This window comes from Tasmannia lanceolata, unplaced genomic scaffold (assembly GCF_043159265.1).
Source record: "Tasmannia lanceolata isolate RefF3 unplaced genomic scaffold, GAP_Taslan_0.1 ptg000007l, whole genome shotgun sequence".
Lineage (NCBI taxonomy): Eukaryota > Viridiplantae > Streptophyta > Magnoliopsida > Canellales > Winteraceae > Tasmannia > Tasmannia lanceolata.
The window spans coordinates 8,897,353-8,913,938 of NW_027518684.1; the positions used below are offsets into that span (position 1 = coordinate 8,897,353).

Below are 16,586 nucleotides of genomic sequence, written 5' to 3' on the forward strand. Positions count from 1 at the left end.
GCCCAACATATGTTAGTATATTTGATTTTGATTTTCTAGATCCATCTACCCATGGTTGAGTGGATGCCCTCAAACACTTTTATTCATTTCTATCCACATGTCCCAGAATATGGAATAAAGCAAGGACTTCCAGAAAAAATGGCCTAACGTCCCCACATGCTTGCAGTGCCCATGGTTTTAAATTTCTGTTTCGGTATGTATTTCGGACTTCACCGAAAACGAAATTTCGACCGAAATCACCTCAGTCGAAATCCGGTACACCAAAAAAATCAATATTCCGAAATTTCGGAAAAACACAATATTATTAAAAAAAATTTGAATTTAGCAAAATTTCACCCGAAATTTCTGAAATTTCAGCCGTAATTTCGAATAAGTCCGAAGTTTAGGATTTCGCCAAATTTCGGTTTCGGTCCCAACTGAAATCCATGGCAGTGCCACTAATTGAAAATTTTAGTGACAGTCCTAGGCAAACTCTACGTCATTACATATGATGGCAACCGGCGAGGGGGTAAATTGCCGATTTGTGACGAACCATGAAGGATATTTTATATGACATTTCGAAAATACCTGTCGTGTTTCCATGAGAGTTTAGATAGTAGTCAGAGTATCCTCTTATGATATGTTATTATATAACAAATCGAAAATGCCTCCCATGCTTACCCTGCACATACAAAAACATGAAGGTTATTTTCATATTTTGCTACTATCCAATTGGACTTGGGACATTCTGACAAACCCACAACTTGTGTCCATGCCCCATCCATTTAGATTCAGATCCTTTAGATTCGTCGGACTGTCTGGGTCCATTGAGAGCCCTACCTGAAACAAGAAAACAATCTCACATAACTGATCCTATTAGAAACCCACTTAGATCTATTTTGAAAATCAAATAAAATTCAGGATAAATGTTGATAAAAAAAAAATCAAAACAGGAAGGAGTGCAGAACGTGGCTGAATATAATTGCAAGTGGATCCCTTGCTGATATCAGCATGATGCCACTATAATGTCATGGGGACGCCACTAGTACGGTGAAAAAAACCTTTTAGCCTTTCTTTATCTTCTTGTTTTTTTTTTTTTTTTGTTGTTGAAAGATACGACTTTTTAGTTCTTTATCTTCTTGTTTTTATTGAAAGTTAATTCTTGAGCTAGATGGGGCCCACAATTTTCATCAAGTGGTAATTTCTACATGATTTATATTTTATGATGCAAGCTTGGGCTTTGGTGCCATTTTCATTAGTCTTATAACATCATGAGTTCTTTTCATCATTTTTTAAGTTGATTGCTTGGTAATCCTTCGCCTCACCATTCTTCTTGTTATTGTTCTAATTTTTTGAATGGCCATTATTGTTATTCTTCTTCTAATCTAACATGTAACTTGTTGCAGAATTTTCTTGTTGGAGCATTTAAGTCGCCTTGTAACATTTCAATCAAATTTTCTGATGGAAGAACTCGCAAGCAGGTAACTCGATGAGTCTTTATGGTGCGACTCTAGAAATCATGTTTTATAAGCAAAAAACAATTACTAGTTTCGATTAATGAAACTATGCAAGTCAGTGTTAGATAGTTTTCCTCTTAGCATGTGTATATCCATGCAAGGTTAGCTGGGAAAGGAGTTGGATCTTATTATCTCTTACCCTCATGCATACTGTTGCAATTTTGTTTCTCTTAACATAGGAATTAGTTTGGTGCCTTCTTTTTTGGGCATTTTGATACTAGTTTTTTCATGGTGTACGAACTTATGACTGGAGCTTGCCATTTGTCCTCAATGTCATGACTTTAGCAAGTTGATTTTGGCAACTTGAACAAGTCATGTTTTTATTCAATTTAAAACTAAGGAAGTTGTAATTATTAGAAACTAAAAATATTTTATAACATTATGGGGCTAATACAGGCAAGGTACACGTGCCTGTCACTTCACTCTACCAATTTTAGATGCCTCTTTTCTCTTCCCCCTCGCCCTCCAATGTCATTTTGGAAGTTTGGAAAGTGGGTATGGGCTCGCCAAATATGGGCAGAATAAAAGCCTTGGCCTTGACATGGCAGACCCTTCCTTGATATAGAAAGACAGACTATCATGAGTCCAATGATATTGGGTTTATCTAATAAGGGCTAACCATTGAGTTTGAATAGGTTCTTCCCAGACATTCCTAGTAAATTATTATTTTTCCTTACCAATCCGGTTGGGCTTAATAGTGGGTCTCTGAGCCAATGCCAATCTGCCAAGTGAGCAATCCAGTGCACAAACCGCCCAAGTTGCCTCCTGTCCGCACCTTCTCATTACGTTGTTACTTTTCATGTGTCAGCATCCCTTGATTACTTAGTGGCATGTGAAATATTTTTGCGAGGATTGGTATTTGGGGCTTATGATTCCGTGTTAGAGAGTTAGGGAAGGTTGGATTACTATTCCTTTCTTTTTCTTGGTAGATGTAGCGATTTCAGCAGTAAGGGTAGTGTTTCAATTTTCTAGAGACAATTGATAGGGTGTCTGGATGGAGAAGGTGATCATTGGTAAATAGATGGTTTCAAAGGAATCTGTTAGGCCAAATGATGCGGTGGGTCTTTTTCTGGGGAGTCTTGGGACTCACATGAAGCATTAGTAGTGATCAAGTGAGATTGAAGATGGATAGTGGCGGCTTTACAGGGAGGAATTAGTAGGTACTATTTATGTTGTGAGATGTTGTATGGGTAGTGATGTTCACAGAAAAGGGTGATGTTCACAATGCAATAGATAGTTGGTGAACATGCTTGGCACCATGCTACTCAGTATTTCTATTCTGATAGGTGATGACTTGGGACGTCAATCTCTGGGTCGTAGAAACACCCATGAGTTAGATGTGGCATTTCTTAGATACAAGCCCTTTTTACAGTGCCCTAATTGTTTGCAGTTGTTTCTCTCTTGGTTATCCACAAGTAGGGCATTTTCCAATCATTTTGATTTTTGATTATAATAATAAAAACTAAGTGTAATTTTCTATCCAACAAATTTCTTTTAAAACAATAGTAAATATCCTTTCCTTAAGGGTACTTCTGACATTTTAACATTTACACAGCCACAAGATTTAAAATATAAGAGAGATGATACCCATATTTTGATGTTAGAACTCCTCTCTTTATGTTATGCTACAACTTCTCAAATGAGTCTAAAATAAAGAGTGGAGGGAGTGCTAGTATCAAACCATGTGAGAAGGCTCTGACCATACTCTCTCTCTCTCTCTCTCTCTCTCTCTATATATATATATATATATATATATATATATATATATATATATATATATATATATATATATATATAGGCTAATTTCCTTTTAATTTGAATGGTAAAGGATTTTAATAAAAGAGAAGGGAAAAGCTTGTAACCGAGGTGGTCAATACAAGAAATAAGCAAGCGAAAAGAAAAAAAGAAACATGAAACCATAACCCTCAAGAGGGAGAAAGTCGAAAAACTCTAAGCTCTCCGTGACTACACCTTCCGTAGCTAACCCTCAGTACTAGCCGATCATCAAACATGTTGGTAAGAATTAGATGAACCCTCCACTCCATCTTGAATCTCATGCATCCAATGAGCAAATCTCCATGGGGGAGTGTGACTTCCCTTCAACCATATGATGACATTGAGGGAATCTCCCTCCGCTACGTACGATCTAGGAGACTGCTATCGATTAACCTGATCTGCTGGAGAACCGCTCTAATCTCTGCCTCATTTGAGTTTTAACTGACCCGAGCCAAGTGGCCCCCAGTCCTGGAAGGAGGTTGCCACTTGTTCGCTACTAGCACAGACCCCCCTCCACCTGTGCCAAAGCTCAAAGGCGGAGACAAATATGAAATTGGGGAGGATCTTTACTTAGGATATAGATAAACCGAGCACCTTCAAGAAAATGAATCAGGGCTTTTGACTAACTTTCTAAATGCCCAGCCATTTCTTTCCTTCCATAATGCCCATATCGTAGCTTACAAGGTCACGTTCCATAGGATCTTTCCTTTATTCCGCCAAGGTGCAAAGGACCAACAGTCTAAGAGATCCATGAGTCAGGATGTGGCATTTCTTAGATACAAATTCGATCTTTCCTTTCTCTCTCTCTCTCTCCTTTCATTCTTATTTGACTGTTTGGCGAGTCCACTCAATCCATCTTCATCACCTTCGCTCTCACTACTTTCTGATTCAGAGCGGACCCTTTCTGATTGGTTAGGACTGCATATCAAAGGGTTTGGATTTGGAAATGCTTCTCCCAGGGTTATGGTCCTTTCATTTATTATCTCAGCACCTACACCTGCATCCTGTAATACACTGGATCGAGGATACAGACCAACGTAAAGCACATAGAGCGAATGAAGCGTACCTCCAGGAGCATGGGTTTACAAAGGTTGCCACGATTCTCTATCTGTGGTGAACTGTGCTAGGCTAGAAGCCCCCCCCCCCACCCACACACACACACACACACACACACACCTCCTCTCTCTCTCGGATTGATAGAGCCGTCGACTGGCCCTGCAGACTCCTTTTTCTCTTTTGCCCCTCAGTGAGTCCTTCAGTGGGAAGAAACTTGTAATTGCATCCTTTGTCATTAGAGAAAGAGGGGAGGCTGAGTAAATCTGTGCCTGTGTCTCTTCCGAACTGAAGGGGCCCTATGCTTCCTTTCCATGTATGAGGCTTTCTAGTGCCGCATCTAGAAGTGAATAATTTTTTTAGCGCCTGAGTCTCATTTCTTTCTATTGTTTTGCTTCTAAGTTTATTTACGACGGTCAACAAGCGACACAGTGGCAGTATGAGGTGGTTATTTTTTATTATATGATATTGTTGTTTTAAGGGATAGATACACTTGTGATTTTTATACACACACAGAAAAGCCAAGTTTGTTATAACTTTCTGTTATGACATTGGTGGCCGAAGCTGTACTAAGGGGGTGCTTGAGAAAACTCTGTTGTGCAATTATATGGTGGTTGCTTGCTCTACAGGAGGAACACCTGAAGAAAGAACTCAGAGCAGACAAAACAATCTTTTTTTGTAGCTCCAGTCATGTCAACGTTGTAATCTTTACCCAATATACTTTTTCATTATCAAGTAGTGTGGCAATTGACAATGCTGTCCGGATAGAAGCATTCTTCTTAATATCCCGATCGCAAACAAAAATAGCAAATGGCGAATTTAGAAGCTGCAGTGTGACTTTTTTTTATTCTTCATCATCATCATCATCATCATCATCATCATTATTTTTTGTCTCCGATATTTCTTGTGTGTTTTCACAGGCTTCCATAAAGAAGGAAAATGGGCAAACAGCAATGGTCCCTCTTTTCCAAAGTCAAGAGAACATTGTTGGCGAGGTGTGACACTTGATTTTACAGATATGAGATTTGATTTATTTAAAAATATCACAGTTTCAAATGTGTTGCTATAGGATATTTTGGATAGGAAAGTGTAATGTTTAGTGATAACTTCCTTTTTGGAATCATATGCAGGTTTCTATAGAACCTATTCAAGGGAAAAAGGTTGAACATATTGGTGTCAAAATTGAGCTTCTTGGACAGATAGGTGTGCTGCTTCATTTGTTTTTTTATTTTAATCAAAATTTCTCCAGGTTCTTGCATGTAATAGAATAAAAATCTTAATGTGAACACTGTACTCTAGAAACTAGCTTTAGTTTGGCTAAATAAACAAAAATATCTTTTCTTCAACCATGAGAGGGGATTTCTATATTTTACATCTAATTGAATTGTGGGAATATGATAATCTCTTTCATCTCTCTTTGGTAAGATCACCGAAGATGGCCATCTGGATCTTATTACAGATCCCGCTGACCACCGGGAGCCATAAAAATCTTAATGTGAATGTACTCTAGGATCTAGCTGTAGTTTGGCTAAATAAACAATCTTGAAGTATTTAAAATTAGTTTAGATCTTAGTTTTTGCTGTTGTTGAAGTGTAGGAGCAGTTCATTCATGAAAAATGTTGGCACTTGTTATCCGAAGGATTCAATTTTTCTCACGGTCTCTTAAATTCGGATGTACATGCAAATATGCCTTTGTTTGTAGTTAATCAGAAATTACATGATTCAGAGAACCATTGCTTTTACAATGTATATTGGAATGCTGGTGCCATTATAGAGGTTGATTGTTACATTCTGTTGTTCTGTCCTCCTGTTTCTCTTGGGACAGCACATCTCGTCACCTATATTGTAATGTTTTCCTGATTTTGTAATGTTCCTTTTTGTTGTTGCTTGAAAAAGAAAAGTATCAACAGGAAGATCAGTTGGTGCCTATGTGGACCTCCACTAGTTACGTCAAGAACCTACAAAGTTGAATAAAAAATCTACACTTTCATTTGAGTTGAGATGGTACAAGAAAAATGTCCATGGGTCCATAGGTTAAAGTGACCTAAAAATGTCCATATGGTAACACAATGAAGTATTTTGTTTATGTATTCTAGAGATGATCATATCCCAGATATTTTGGAAGCTCAAAATTTGTATCTCATGCTCTTCTATGCAATAACAAGTCATGCTTAGGGTTTTCACTTTTCGTTTGACACAGATTTTTGGGTTCTCCTTTTCTTCTCTAATCCATACTGGCCTGATATTTCGATGTATATTTAGTAATGTTCGGATTTGATCTTGAATTTGCAGACTTCTGTATTGCATGCAATGTGTTTCATTCAACTTTCACTTTGGTCTCAAGAATATTTCATTTGCTTAGTCTGTGTGGAATTTGGAGATTATTTACCCACACTTTGCAGTTTGTGAGTCTTTATTGATGAGCAAATTGCTGCTATCTTTGTCAATTTTGCTTCTGCAAATTGATGTAACTTGATCTTTCATAGGATTCTTTGTCATCTTATAAAAACACGCTTGCATGGAAATTAATTGTTTTACCATTTTTTGTGATTATATGACCTGTTCTTGTCAACTTTTTGTGCTTGTTGGAGACTATTTTCATGCCTTTTATTTTACTCAGGTGCTAAGCCAGTATTTCTGTCTAGCTGCTTCAAAATATCTCTACTTTGGCTTCTTGGTTAATTTAGATTCTTATTGACTTTTTTAAAATGTTCTGTTGTTTGTTCAAGTTTGATCCATTCAGTTGTTAAGATGAGAATGTCTAAAGTTTGGAGTAGGCTTGTTCCATCGATTTTATGTCAGTAATTTGTTAACAATTTTTCTTTTCTTGCAGAGCTGTACTTTGACAGAGGCAATTTTTATGATTTTACCTCCCTCGGTGAGCCAGTTATTTAGAACAAAATCCTTAAATGAAAGCATAAAATGCAATCTGTTTTGTTACATTACTAATATTTCCAAAACCACTTCTATAGTTCTTAATGAGATACCTATTTGCTTTCAAAGTTCCCCATTTTCCTTTTTTGTGATATAGACGTACTCCATTACACCTACGATTTTCCTTAACCTTTTCTAGGAAATAAATAAAAGGGCTATATTGGATTCTCTCTCATTTGCTTATTGCAAGAATTAGTCCATAAATGTCATGAATATTGTGATTAAGGTGAATTTGTTTTGGACATATTAACCAGTTCATTTTAACTTGGAATCTAAAATCCTCTTGATTTCTTTGATCTCATGGGAAGTTATTGTTAGTTTTGGTCTCGAAAGAAGGTCCAAGAAGCCTCACTGTTTCTTTTTAATCTATAACAGTCTTCACAAGAAAGACTGAAAGGGACACGATACATAATAAAGATAGACAAACTAACTACAAAAAGATAAATCAAGGGGAACTGAGGACCAATGGGGCTCTCAGCTGTCATGGTTGAAATGAAAATCTACATCAATGTGCTTCAGTATGGTTCTTTTGCCCATGGAAAAACAAGACAGTAAGAGGTATTTATTTCATTCTATGTAATACAGAACATGGTCTTGTTCCACCTGTTTGGACACCAGTTCACCTATATTCACATTGAATATAGCCCTCTACACAATCTTAGAATTAGTCCTGGCAAAATCGTCTTTTTTATTCTTCTATTGCACCGAATTCTTCTCCATGTATGCAACAAATCCTTTGATGGACTGTTTATCATCAGGGTATCGAACCCAGTATACTAGAATCTTATTCCAAAGTGCTTTTTTGCTGTCAGCTTTTGATGTACTGCAGTATTAGGTCTAGCATCAAGTGAAGGTTTTCAGGGTATATGCATGAAAATATGCAAATGAGATACCTGTTTGACTAATTTCAGCCAGTTATGCTACCCACAACCTTCTATACAATGATGGATCATTAGGAATAGGAGGCTCCTTCTCATCCCTTTTTTTTTTTCAAGGCATTGTTTTTTAGTGAGCCCATTGGATTTGACTGCTAGTAAGCTACTTTGGAGCATCTTTATTGAGAAAGTGTCTAAAAACGAAGATGTGGCGCGGAACAGGGCTGGAGAAAATCCTAGTCGACTTGGCACGACACGTTCGAGTACTCGGTTTATGCGGCTGAGTACTCGGTCGGCGCAGTCATAATTTGGGAGAGTCAAAGGAGTTTTTATGGACTCTGTAGGGCAAAACGTGGAACGCAGCCAAGGTAAAAGGGAGTTGACTCGGGGGAGTCCACAATGATGCGGGGGTTTTTAAAACTATGAGATAAACATACTCCTTTCTCTGAATTAGAAACCTCAATTCCTAAGAAGTATTTTAATTCCTCAATGTCTTTAATATCAGAAACAGCCTTCAACCCTTTCTTCAGTGCCTAAGCAACTTGAATGTCATGATACATCTCTAGAGACAACCATGACATCCACATTTACAAGTAATAGTATGATTTTTGGCATGTGTTTAATATAGAGCCTTCATCATTGCAGACCTTATCAAAAGCTATTTTATCTGGTACTAAGCAGAACTTGGCAACCCTTGGTGCTTTCTTGAGGCCATAGATAGCTTTATGGTTCTAAGTGTCGTTCGAAACCAACATGAAACAACAAGCATGTTTCCGTTTCCATCCCCATCGAAACGAAATCCTTCAGTCGACATGTATACATTTTGGTAACTTTTTTGGTCATGTCGACCAATACACTACACTATTGTATGCAAATTTCAAAACTTCGATCAAGATGTCATTTCTTTTGAATGGCAATAAGTTATTAATAAAGAGGGCAAAGCCCGTGGGACCGAGGTGGCCAAAATACAAGCAAAAGCAAAAGAAAAGCAAAAAAAAAAAGGCCTCAGGGAGGAAGAAAATAAAAAAGCTCCAACATTTTCAAAATAATAATAATAATAATAATAAATCTCCAAATTGAGCTTATCTAATCCAGAGCGGGCGAGCCAATCGGCCTCATTATTGCCGAGCGCGTAATATGCTGAAAAGTCATGCGATAACCCTTTATCACCCTTTATCCGGTCCAGGATCTCTTCAATCATATTTGCGAATCTCCATGGGAAAATACTCCCTATCTTCATCCACGTGATAACATCAAGCAAGTCACCTTCAACAATAAGGTTATCAAGGTTTTTAGGATCCACCAAACAAGCCCCATTTAGCACTGTTTGTACTTCCGCCTCATTAGCATCCTTAACACCAATAGGACCAGAGAATGCCCACTTAGTAACACCTTTTTGATCTCTATGAAGATCCCCACCCCACCTGGGCCAGGTTTCCCAATTTTGGAACCATCAAAGTTCAATTTCACTACCCTCGAGATAAGGGGACCACTCAGGGGAAGAAGAACTGGCTACAAGCCTACAATCTTACTAGCACAAACCTCGACATGTCGAAATTTCAATCGAAGTGCATAGAAATGCATCAACTAACTGTTGATATGATGCATTTGCATATGGACTGCTGTTGAGCTAAATTTAGGCATTTTTTGTGTATTAAGAACTGCTTTTGAGAATATCTTGGACTATGTGACGATCTAAATTATTTAAGCTAGAATGAGTTTTTTCTGTTCTCTTGGAGCAATTCTAAAGCTAGAAATAGTTTGAAGCTTTCTGTTTAAAGAGATTTAGATCTAAATTAGTTAAGGCTGGGATTGTTAGAAAATTCTACGTTTGAAATGGGACTTTTAAGTACATGTATGCTGGAATCAACAAGAACAGGTCATGAATTTATTAATTTATTTATTTTCACTGGAATTTACTTGCAGCTGAAAATCCTGGGTGGTTCATTGTCTTCTCACTCTCAAATCTCTCTAGTTTCTGTTTGTGATTAGTTTGTAGAGATACAATTTGTACCACAAGTTGTATTCTCAAGTTTGGTTGTTATAGCTTGAGATTACACTGAACTGTTCAATATCATTGCAAGTTAGTCCTCTAGAGTTTTCCCAATAACTGATTTGCACCATAAAGGCCAAACATTTTTGTAATGATGAGGTGGCTTTTCATAGAGAACTTGATAAAAGTTGACCATTTGAGTACTCTTACTGAAGCGAGTGCAACAATATGCCCTTTAGGGGGATCAAATGTGGAAGCCGAATGTGATGGGACTGTTGTAAAGGACTAGAGGATGAATGTCACAACTTGCAAATAGCAAATGAACAAGGCTTATCTGCTTATGAATTATTTGGTGTGGCTTTTTGTTGCGCTTCACCGGGTGGGTAAAGCATCTCATTGAGAATAAAATTATGCAGCACATCTAATTCTGGATTGGGTCTGGTCATCAACTGAATACTGAAGATATGGATTCCAGTACATGCAGATTCGAGGTAGCTAAAAATTCCATGAGCTAATATAAGGAAAGCTCTTCCTAAGGTTATTGAAGCTTGTTAGAGTTATTAGTCATCCTCAAGGACATTGAAGCTTAATAAAGTTATCAACCTTCTTTAAAATGACTTGTTTTGGATTCTGATCTGAGTTTCTATAGAGAAAATTTTGGCTGGAGTATCTCATGGGCACGTGCCTTTCAAGCAGTTCCACGTTTGTGTGGTTGGTTCCATATCAAGAGGCCAGCGGAGACTATAACTTGATAAGTTGCTTTTCTGTGCAAACCCACAGTTTTTGAGCATATTAATTGTCACTAGCAATCCCCAGACCCCGCAATGGCGGGAGCCTCGTGCACTGGGCCGCCCTGGTTTTATTGGGGCAGTGGTTTTATTGGCATTGAACCTATGGTCATACACCTAAGAATAGTAAAACAGGACACGTCTAACAAAAATAGTTGTGTCCATTGAGGATAGTGAAGAGACAATGAAGTTGATGGCGGAGGTGGTAGAGGGAATATTGGCTATTTCAGGGAAAAATGAAGTGTGAGGGAGTATGACGAAGAAGAGGAAATAACAGGAGAGATGGAAACAACGAAAGAAAGAAAACTAAAGCTCTGTTCAGTTGTGTTCGTTGGGATGGAAAACATCAGAAATGACTCGGCGAGAAGGGAAAAAATTATAAGACAAAAAAAAAGAAAGAAATTCAGAAGACCATTGTTCTGTTGACAATCTCTGGTGGAGAAGAAAGAATTTCAGAAAACCTGCCCTTTTCTGTTCTTCCCCTTCAAAAAAAAAGAAAAGATGTAAGGGCTTCTTCTGGAGTTCCATTGATTTTCTGTTACTTCTTCCGGAAACGGCTCTCAGCTATGGCAGAACTTTGATTCCATAAACGGCTCGCCAGAGATATGAGCCGATTTCGTTTTTTCTGCAACATTCATAAAATCTATATCTTCATAGCAGGAAAGAAAAAAAGACAAAATACCATGAATTTCATGAAATTAACATCAGATTTCACATGAGAAAAACAAAGAATACGGAGGATCGATGGAAATAACAGATCAAAAGAACCCCGCTGACTTGAGCAGAGAGGCCGACCATACCTTTTTTTTCAGTTGAGAATTGCTGCAGATCTGGAAATGTGAGGGTATAGAGAACTCTGAAGTCGGAGTGTACCCATGTCCATCTTCTTTACTCTGTTGCTCGCACTTTGAACCCATGGTTTCATTTAGATTACAACGCTGCATGCAATGCTCTCTCTACCACCATGTTTCTTATTAAAAACCGTTGTCCTTTGTTTTCCATTAAAAAACCACAAGAGAGCATTCCTTGCATTTTGGGCTACTTTCTGTCTTGCAGTCACATGGAAGCAGGCAGCAGAGAGAGAGAGAGAGAGAGAGAGAGAGAGAGAGAGAGAGAGAGAGAGAGATTAGGGGGGGAGAGGTAAATAATAAAAATACAAACCTTTCCCTATTTAAAATTATTTAAATCATATCCACATGGGATATCGTGATGAAGATGAGAGAAAAAAAGGGTGAAAAAACAGTGAATTATGAAATTCAATTTTGAATGAGGGCGGGAAAGAATTCTACTTTGGAAAGAAAGAAATGCAAGAATCTTCAAAAATATTGCGAAGTATTCTTCCTGCCTTTACATTGAAGTGGTAGCTTTAAAAAATATCATGGGTCAAGACTATTCCTTGCTTCAAATTTCTTTTTGCTTTTGAGCTATGGAAAGGTTGGAGAGAAATATGCCTCAGTGTGGAACACAAGCAGAAGCTTATGCAAAATAGAGAGAGAGAGAGAGAGAGAGAGAGAGAGAGAGAGAGAGAGAGAGAGAGAGAGAGGCCCCGTTTTCCACTCGTGTGAGACGGAAACGTAATGATGGAAAAGTGGGCCAACATGGAATCCATGTGGGCCGAGAAGGATTCCACTTCATTTCCCTCTTCTCGTTTTGCCGGTAACAGAACGCTTTGTCAACACGTTTTGACAAAAAATAAGTGTGTTTTCCACCTCTTTTCCATGGCAAGTGGTTCAACTGGACAAAGCCTAAAGGATATTAACATGGGTGCCTGCCAGTTAAGAGGAGTAAATAGACAAGAAAATATAGGGTTGGGAGGAAAGGTAGGGTAAGCCATTTTTAGAGTTGCCATGAGAAGCTGCAAGCGGGAGATGTATGATTAAGGTGGGAGAAATGGGGGCATTGCAGGGGGAATATATGAACGAAGGGAGAGAAACAAGGGAGGGGAACAAGACGATAAAGAGAGAGAGAAAGTAAAGAATATGGTGTTCTATAAAAGAAGTGAAGATAGAAACAAGAAGTATGGGATGGTCCTTTCTGAAAATTGTTGTAACAGTGCCAAGAGGGAAATTGAGGACTTTGATTGGAGAAATGTTGACCACACTTAAGGAGAGAGGTGAACAAAATAGCGTCCTATGAAGATAGAAAATACTAGAAAGGACAGATTAAACGGGGCAAACTGGTGGAAGATTTTTTCGTTGTATGAGAATATTTGAAGTCCTGAAAAGTTGACAACAATATCACAATGTGCGTTTCCATGTGCAGAGAAGTGGGGACTAGAAGAGTATCTTCATATTGAGAGCCTTAGGATTTACATTTTGTAGTAGTGAACTTCTACCCAAGACACTGCTCCAGCTTTAATAGTGCTCTAACTTGCTGCTGCTTCTTGACCATTTGCAACTGCTACCAAGACACCACTTAATCAATTTTGTACTAAATTTCTTCTATTTTATGAATCCATATTTTCTGAATTTCTGTAACCTTGGTTACTAAAAGTTGAATTTTATATTTTATTATATATTATGCTATGTTTTTTTTATGAATATTTTTTTTATAAATATCGTTTTGACACTTATTTGGCTCTTCTGCTTCCTGATTTATTTGAGAATTGCCTGTTCCGAGATCTTTCGCTCGAATATGCTTCTTCTCCTACTTGTCTTTGTCCGCAGAGGGCTATTACTAGAATGGATGAAAGGCAGGAATATAGGCATATCAGCATAAAACAGGATGATGAGAGAATACTCATAACAAGGGTATGCACGCGATTAGAATGAGCAGAGTCATGGATAAATTTGTAGCTTTGACAAAGGAAAATTGTCAAGTGTTGAACAAAATATCGGGCTCTTGCTGCTTCAAAAAGTCACGGTTGAAATGAATCCTCATAGGTGTTTCATGTTCACACAAGGACCGCTGCTCTATGTTGTGGCAAGCAAGCCATCATGTGCATATAGTGTTGAATCTGGTTTATTCCTTTGGGGTGGACTCTTACTTTGAATCGAGAAAAGTGATTTATTAGCCGAAGATAAGTCAGATTATGTCCAACAATAGATCTTCTCTTCGATAGTGCAATGGGTCATGGTCCTCTGACTTTCAAGGCAAATCAGAATCCTCTTTGTGCAGATCTTGGGCTGAGATTAGGGTGAGCAATTTCAAATCCAGCAGGCCGACTCCCAGATGGATCTCCCATCCGCCTGGAAGGGAGAAGTTCAATTTTGATGGCTCAAACCTTGGGAATCCAGGACCATCAGGGTTGAAAGGTCTTATTCGTGTGGCGGATGGTAACACCAAGCGGGCTTTTTCTGGCCCATTAGGTGAAACGGATTCGAATGAGACGGAAGTCAATAATTTGTTGACTGGGACCCACCTTGTGGGGAAAGAATATTTAGACCTCTTGATTGTGGAAGGAGAGATTATCTAAATGTGGCTCGGTTGTTGAAATAGGACGTCAATTTCCCTTGGAAGTTCACTGATATGATTGAGGAGATTCTTGACCGAGTAGAGGGTCATTCCTTGATGTTCCAACACACGTGGCATTCTGCCAACAGCGAGGCTGATCGGTTGGCTCGATCTGGAATTTCTAGAACTGGATTTGTGTATTTTTATTTTCTTCCTCCTTGATTTCTGTATTTTCTTCGTCCTTTTAGTTTTGCCTTGTTTTTTACCACCTCAGTCTCCGGGCTTAGGCCCTTTATTTTAAAAAAATATATCATTGCCATTAAAACAAAAACTGCTGATGGATTGCTACAAGTGTATAACAACTTGATGTGGATTATGTGATGTGTTAGTTTGAGTTCAATGAATGGATTATGTGATCCACATGATCACTTTGGAATTGTCAATCTTCCCTCTTTCAGATACTGATGAATTCGCAGACTGGTTGATCTTCTATTTTTTTGACAATAGATTAATGAGTTTTCGTAGTTAGGAAAAATATATTATTGAGTGGGTTGACTTGTGTCAGAGTGATTTCCAGGTCAGCTAAATAATTTTTCAACCCACAGTATGCACCACTCCCTATAGCCAATGGAACCTAGTGATCTGATTTTCAGTATTCCTCATATTTATAACATGCTTCTTTTGTGGTATTTCTAGTGGTTATTGGAATATTTTGTTATCTGTTTATGATAATGACTATTTTATTAAGTGTTGCCTATGGACCCTTGTCATTGTTGTTGCTTCTTCTATATTTTTTAAACTGTTCTATGAAATCTTGCATTAAAAAAAAATTCTCTTCTGATGGAAAACCATCTTATGAAACATTACTCTCTCCTTATTAAAGCTTATTTTCATGCGCTATTTTACTTAATATGTGTTGAAGATCATGCTTAGTATAAACGTCATTTCTGCAGCTGCGTTCAAGCTGTTTCTCTTTTTGTCCTATTGCCAATTATGGTTCTTGTCATTGTTAAGTAGGCATTAATTTTATCACTCCCATTTGCAGTGCGTGAATTGGATGTGCCTGGTGAAATATATGAAAGGAAAACATACCCATTTGAATTCTCTACTGTAGAGATGCCGTATGAGTCATACAATGGAGTCAATGTAAGGCTTAGGTATGCTATCAGCTGGTTTCTAAGGCTTGCAAAGTTAAATCTTTTTTAAATGTGCATTTAGTATTGGTTATACATTTTTAAGGCTTTATAATACATTATTGTTAATGCTGATTAATTGGAAAGCTTCTTGCATCTAGTTAAATTTGTTTCGTATTGAGTTTTATCCGGACAGTGGACATAACATTCCCTATAATACAAATTGGAAAATCTTCATTCATTTTATTGTGAAAATTTCAAGTCAGAGTGAGTGCAGTTGCCCATTGTATAAATCAAAATCTGCTTTCATCACAATAAAATTTGTAACTCAAATTCTTCATGTGACTAGGACAAGCCCTATCTTTCACATTTCCATGGGCAATAGCAGAGAAAATTTCAAAGTTCAATGAAACAATACTGAAAAGAATAAGCAGAAAGGCACAAATAATTATTAAAATTTTCAAAACTGGTCTGAGTATAAAGCAGAGCTCAAATCAACTCAATAATAAGAACTTGTCCTACCCAGAAACTGAAATTCCATAAAAAATGTCTGTCCTCACACAAAGTATAAACAATTCTTGCCTAGCTAATTCCTCTCATTCTACTTACTAAAAATAGTTAAACACTATTGAAGTCTAGATACTAATATTTTCTCAACATCTGAAAATATCATATTCCGCTTGCGCAGCCCCAAAACATGGACAGTATATCCAATTCTCTAGGGAATTCTTTTAAAATCAGCTTTATGTCTTGCAAATCAGAACTCCTGCTTTGCCCCACCTTCTAGTTATTGGTCCTGCCTAGAAATTTCTTTCCAAACTTTGCAAAGATTAGTGTTTTCAAAGACCCATCTAAACAGCCTTTTATTTTAATGTTAGTCAAAATTCATTCAATAAAAAGGAAGACCGAGATGGTCCACCAAAGATCCCATCTAAACAGCCCTTATAATTCAAAATAATAGTAATAATAATAATTTTTTTACAATAAAAACACCAGCCTAGAAGAAATCTGGCCTGATTTGCTCCCTGTTGGCTACCTGCTGATGTGAGCTTGACTTCATTCTTCATGACAGCTCATCTATTTGGCCCAGAAAAGGCCTCTTTTCAAGCTTCATTTTCTTCCTTCTTGCTACTTCTTGATTTATC

General features: G+C 37.6%; 1 protein-coding gene across 1 annotated transcript in view; it reads left to right on the forward strand.

Annotated features, from left to right (window-relative positions):
- The window catches only part of LOC143881755 (vacuolar protein sorting-associated protein 26A-like), a 28,787-nt gene that overhangs the window by 6,421 nt on the left and 5,780 nt on the right, over nt 1–16,586 (forward strand). The window contains exons 4-8 of the mRNA XM_077385014.1: nt 1,386–1,460; nt 5,246–5,320; nt 5,456–5,528; nt 7,159–7,203; nt 15,354–15,465. Coding sequence (XP_077241129.1) covers nt 1,386–1,460; nt 5,246–5,320; nt 5,456–5,528; nt 7,159–7,203; nt 15,354–15,465 — 380 coding nt within the window. The remainder of the gene's footprint in view (nt 1–1,385; nt 1,461–5,245; nt 5,321–5,455; nt 5,529–7,158; nt 7,204–15,353; nt 15,466–16,586) is intronic.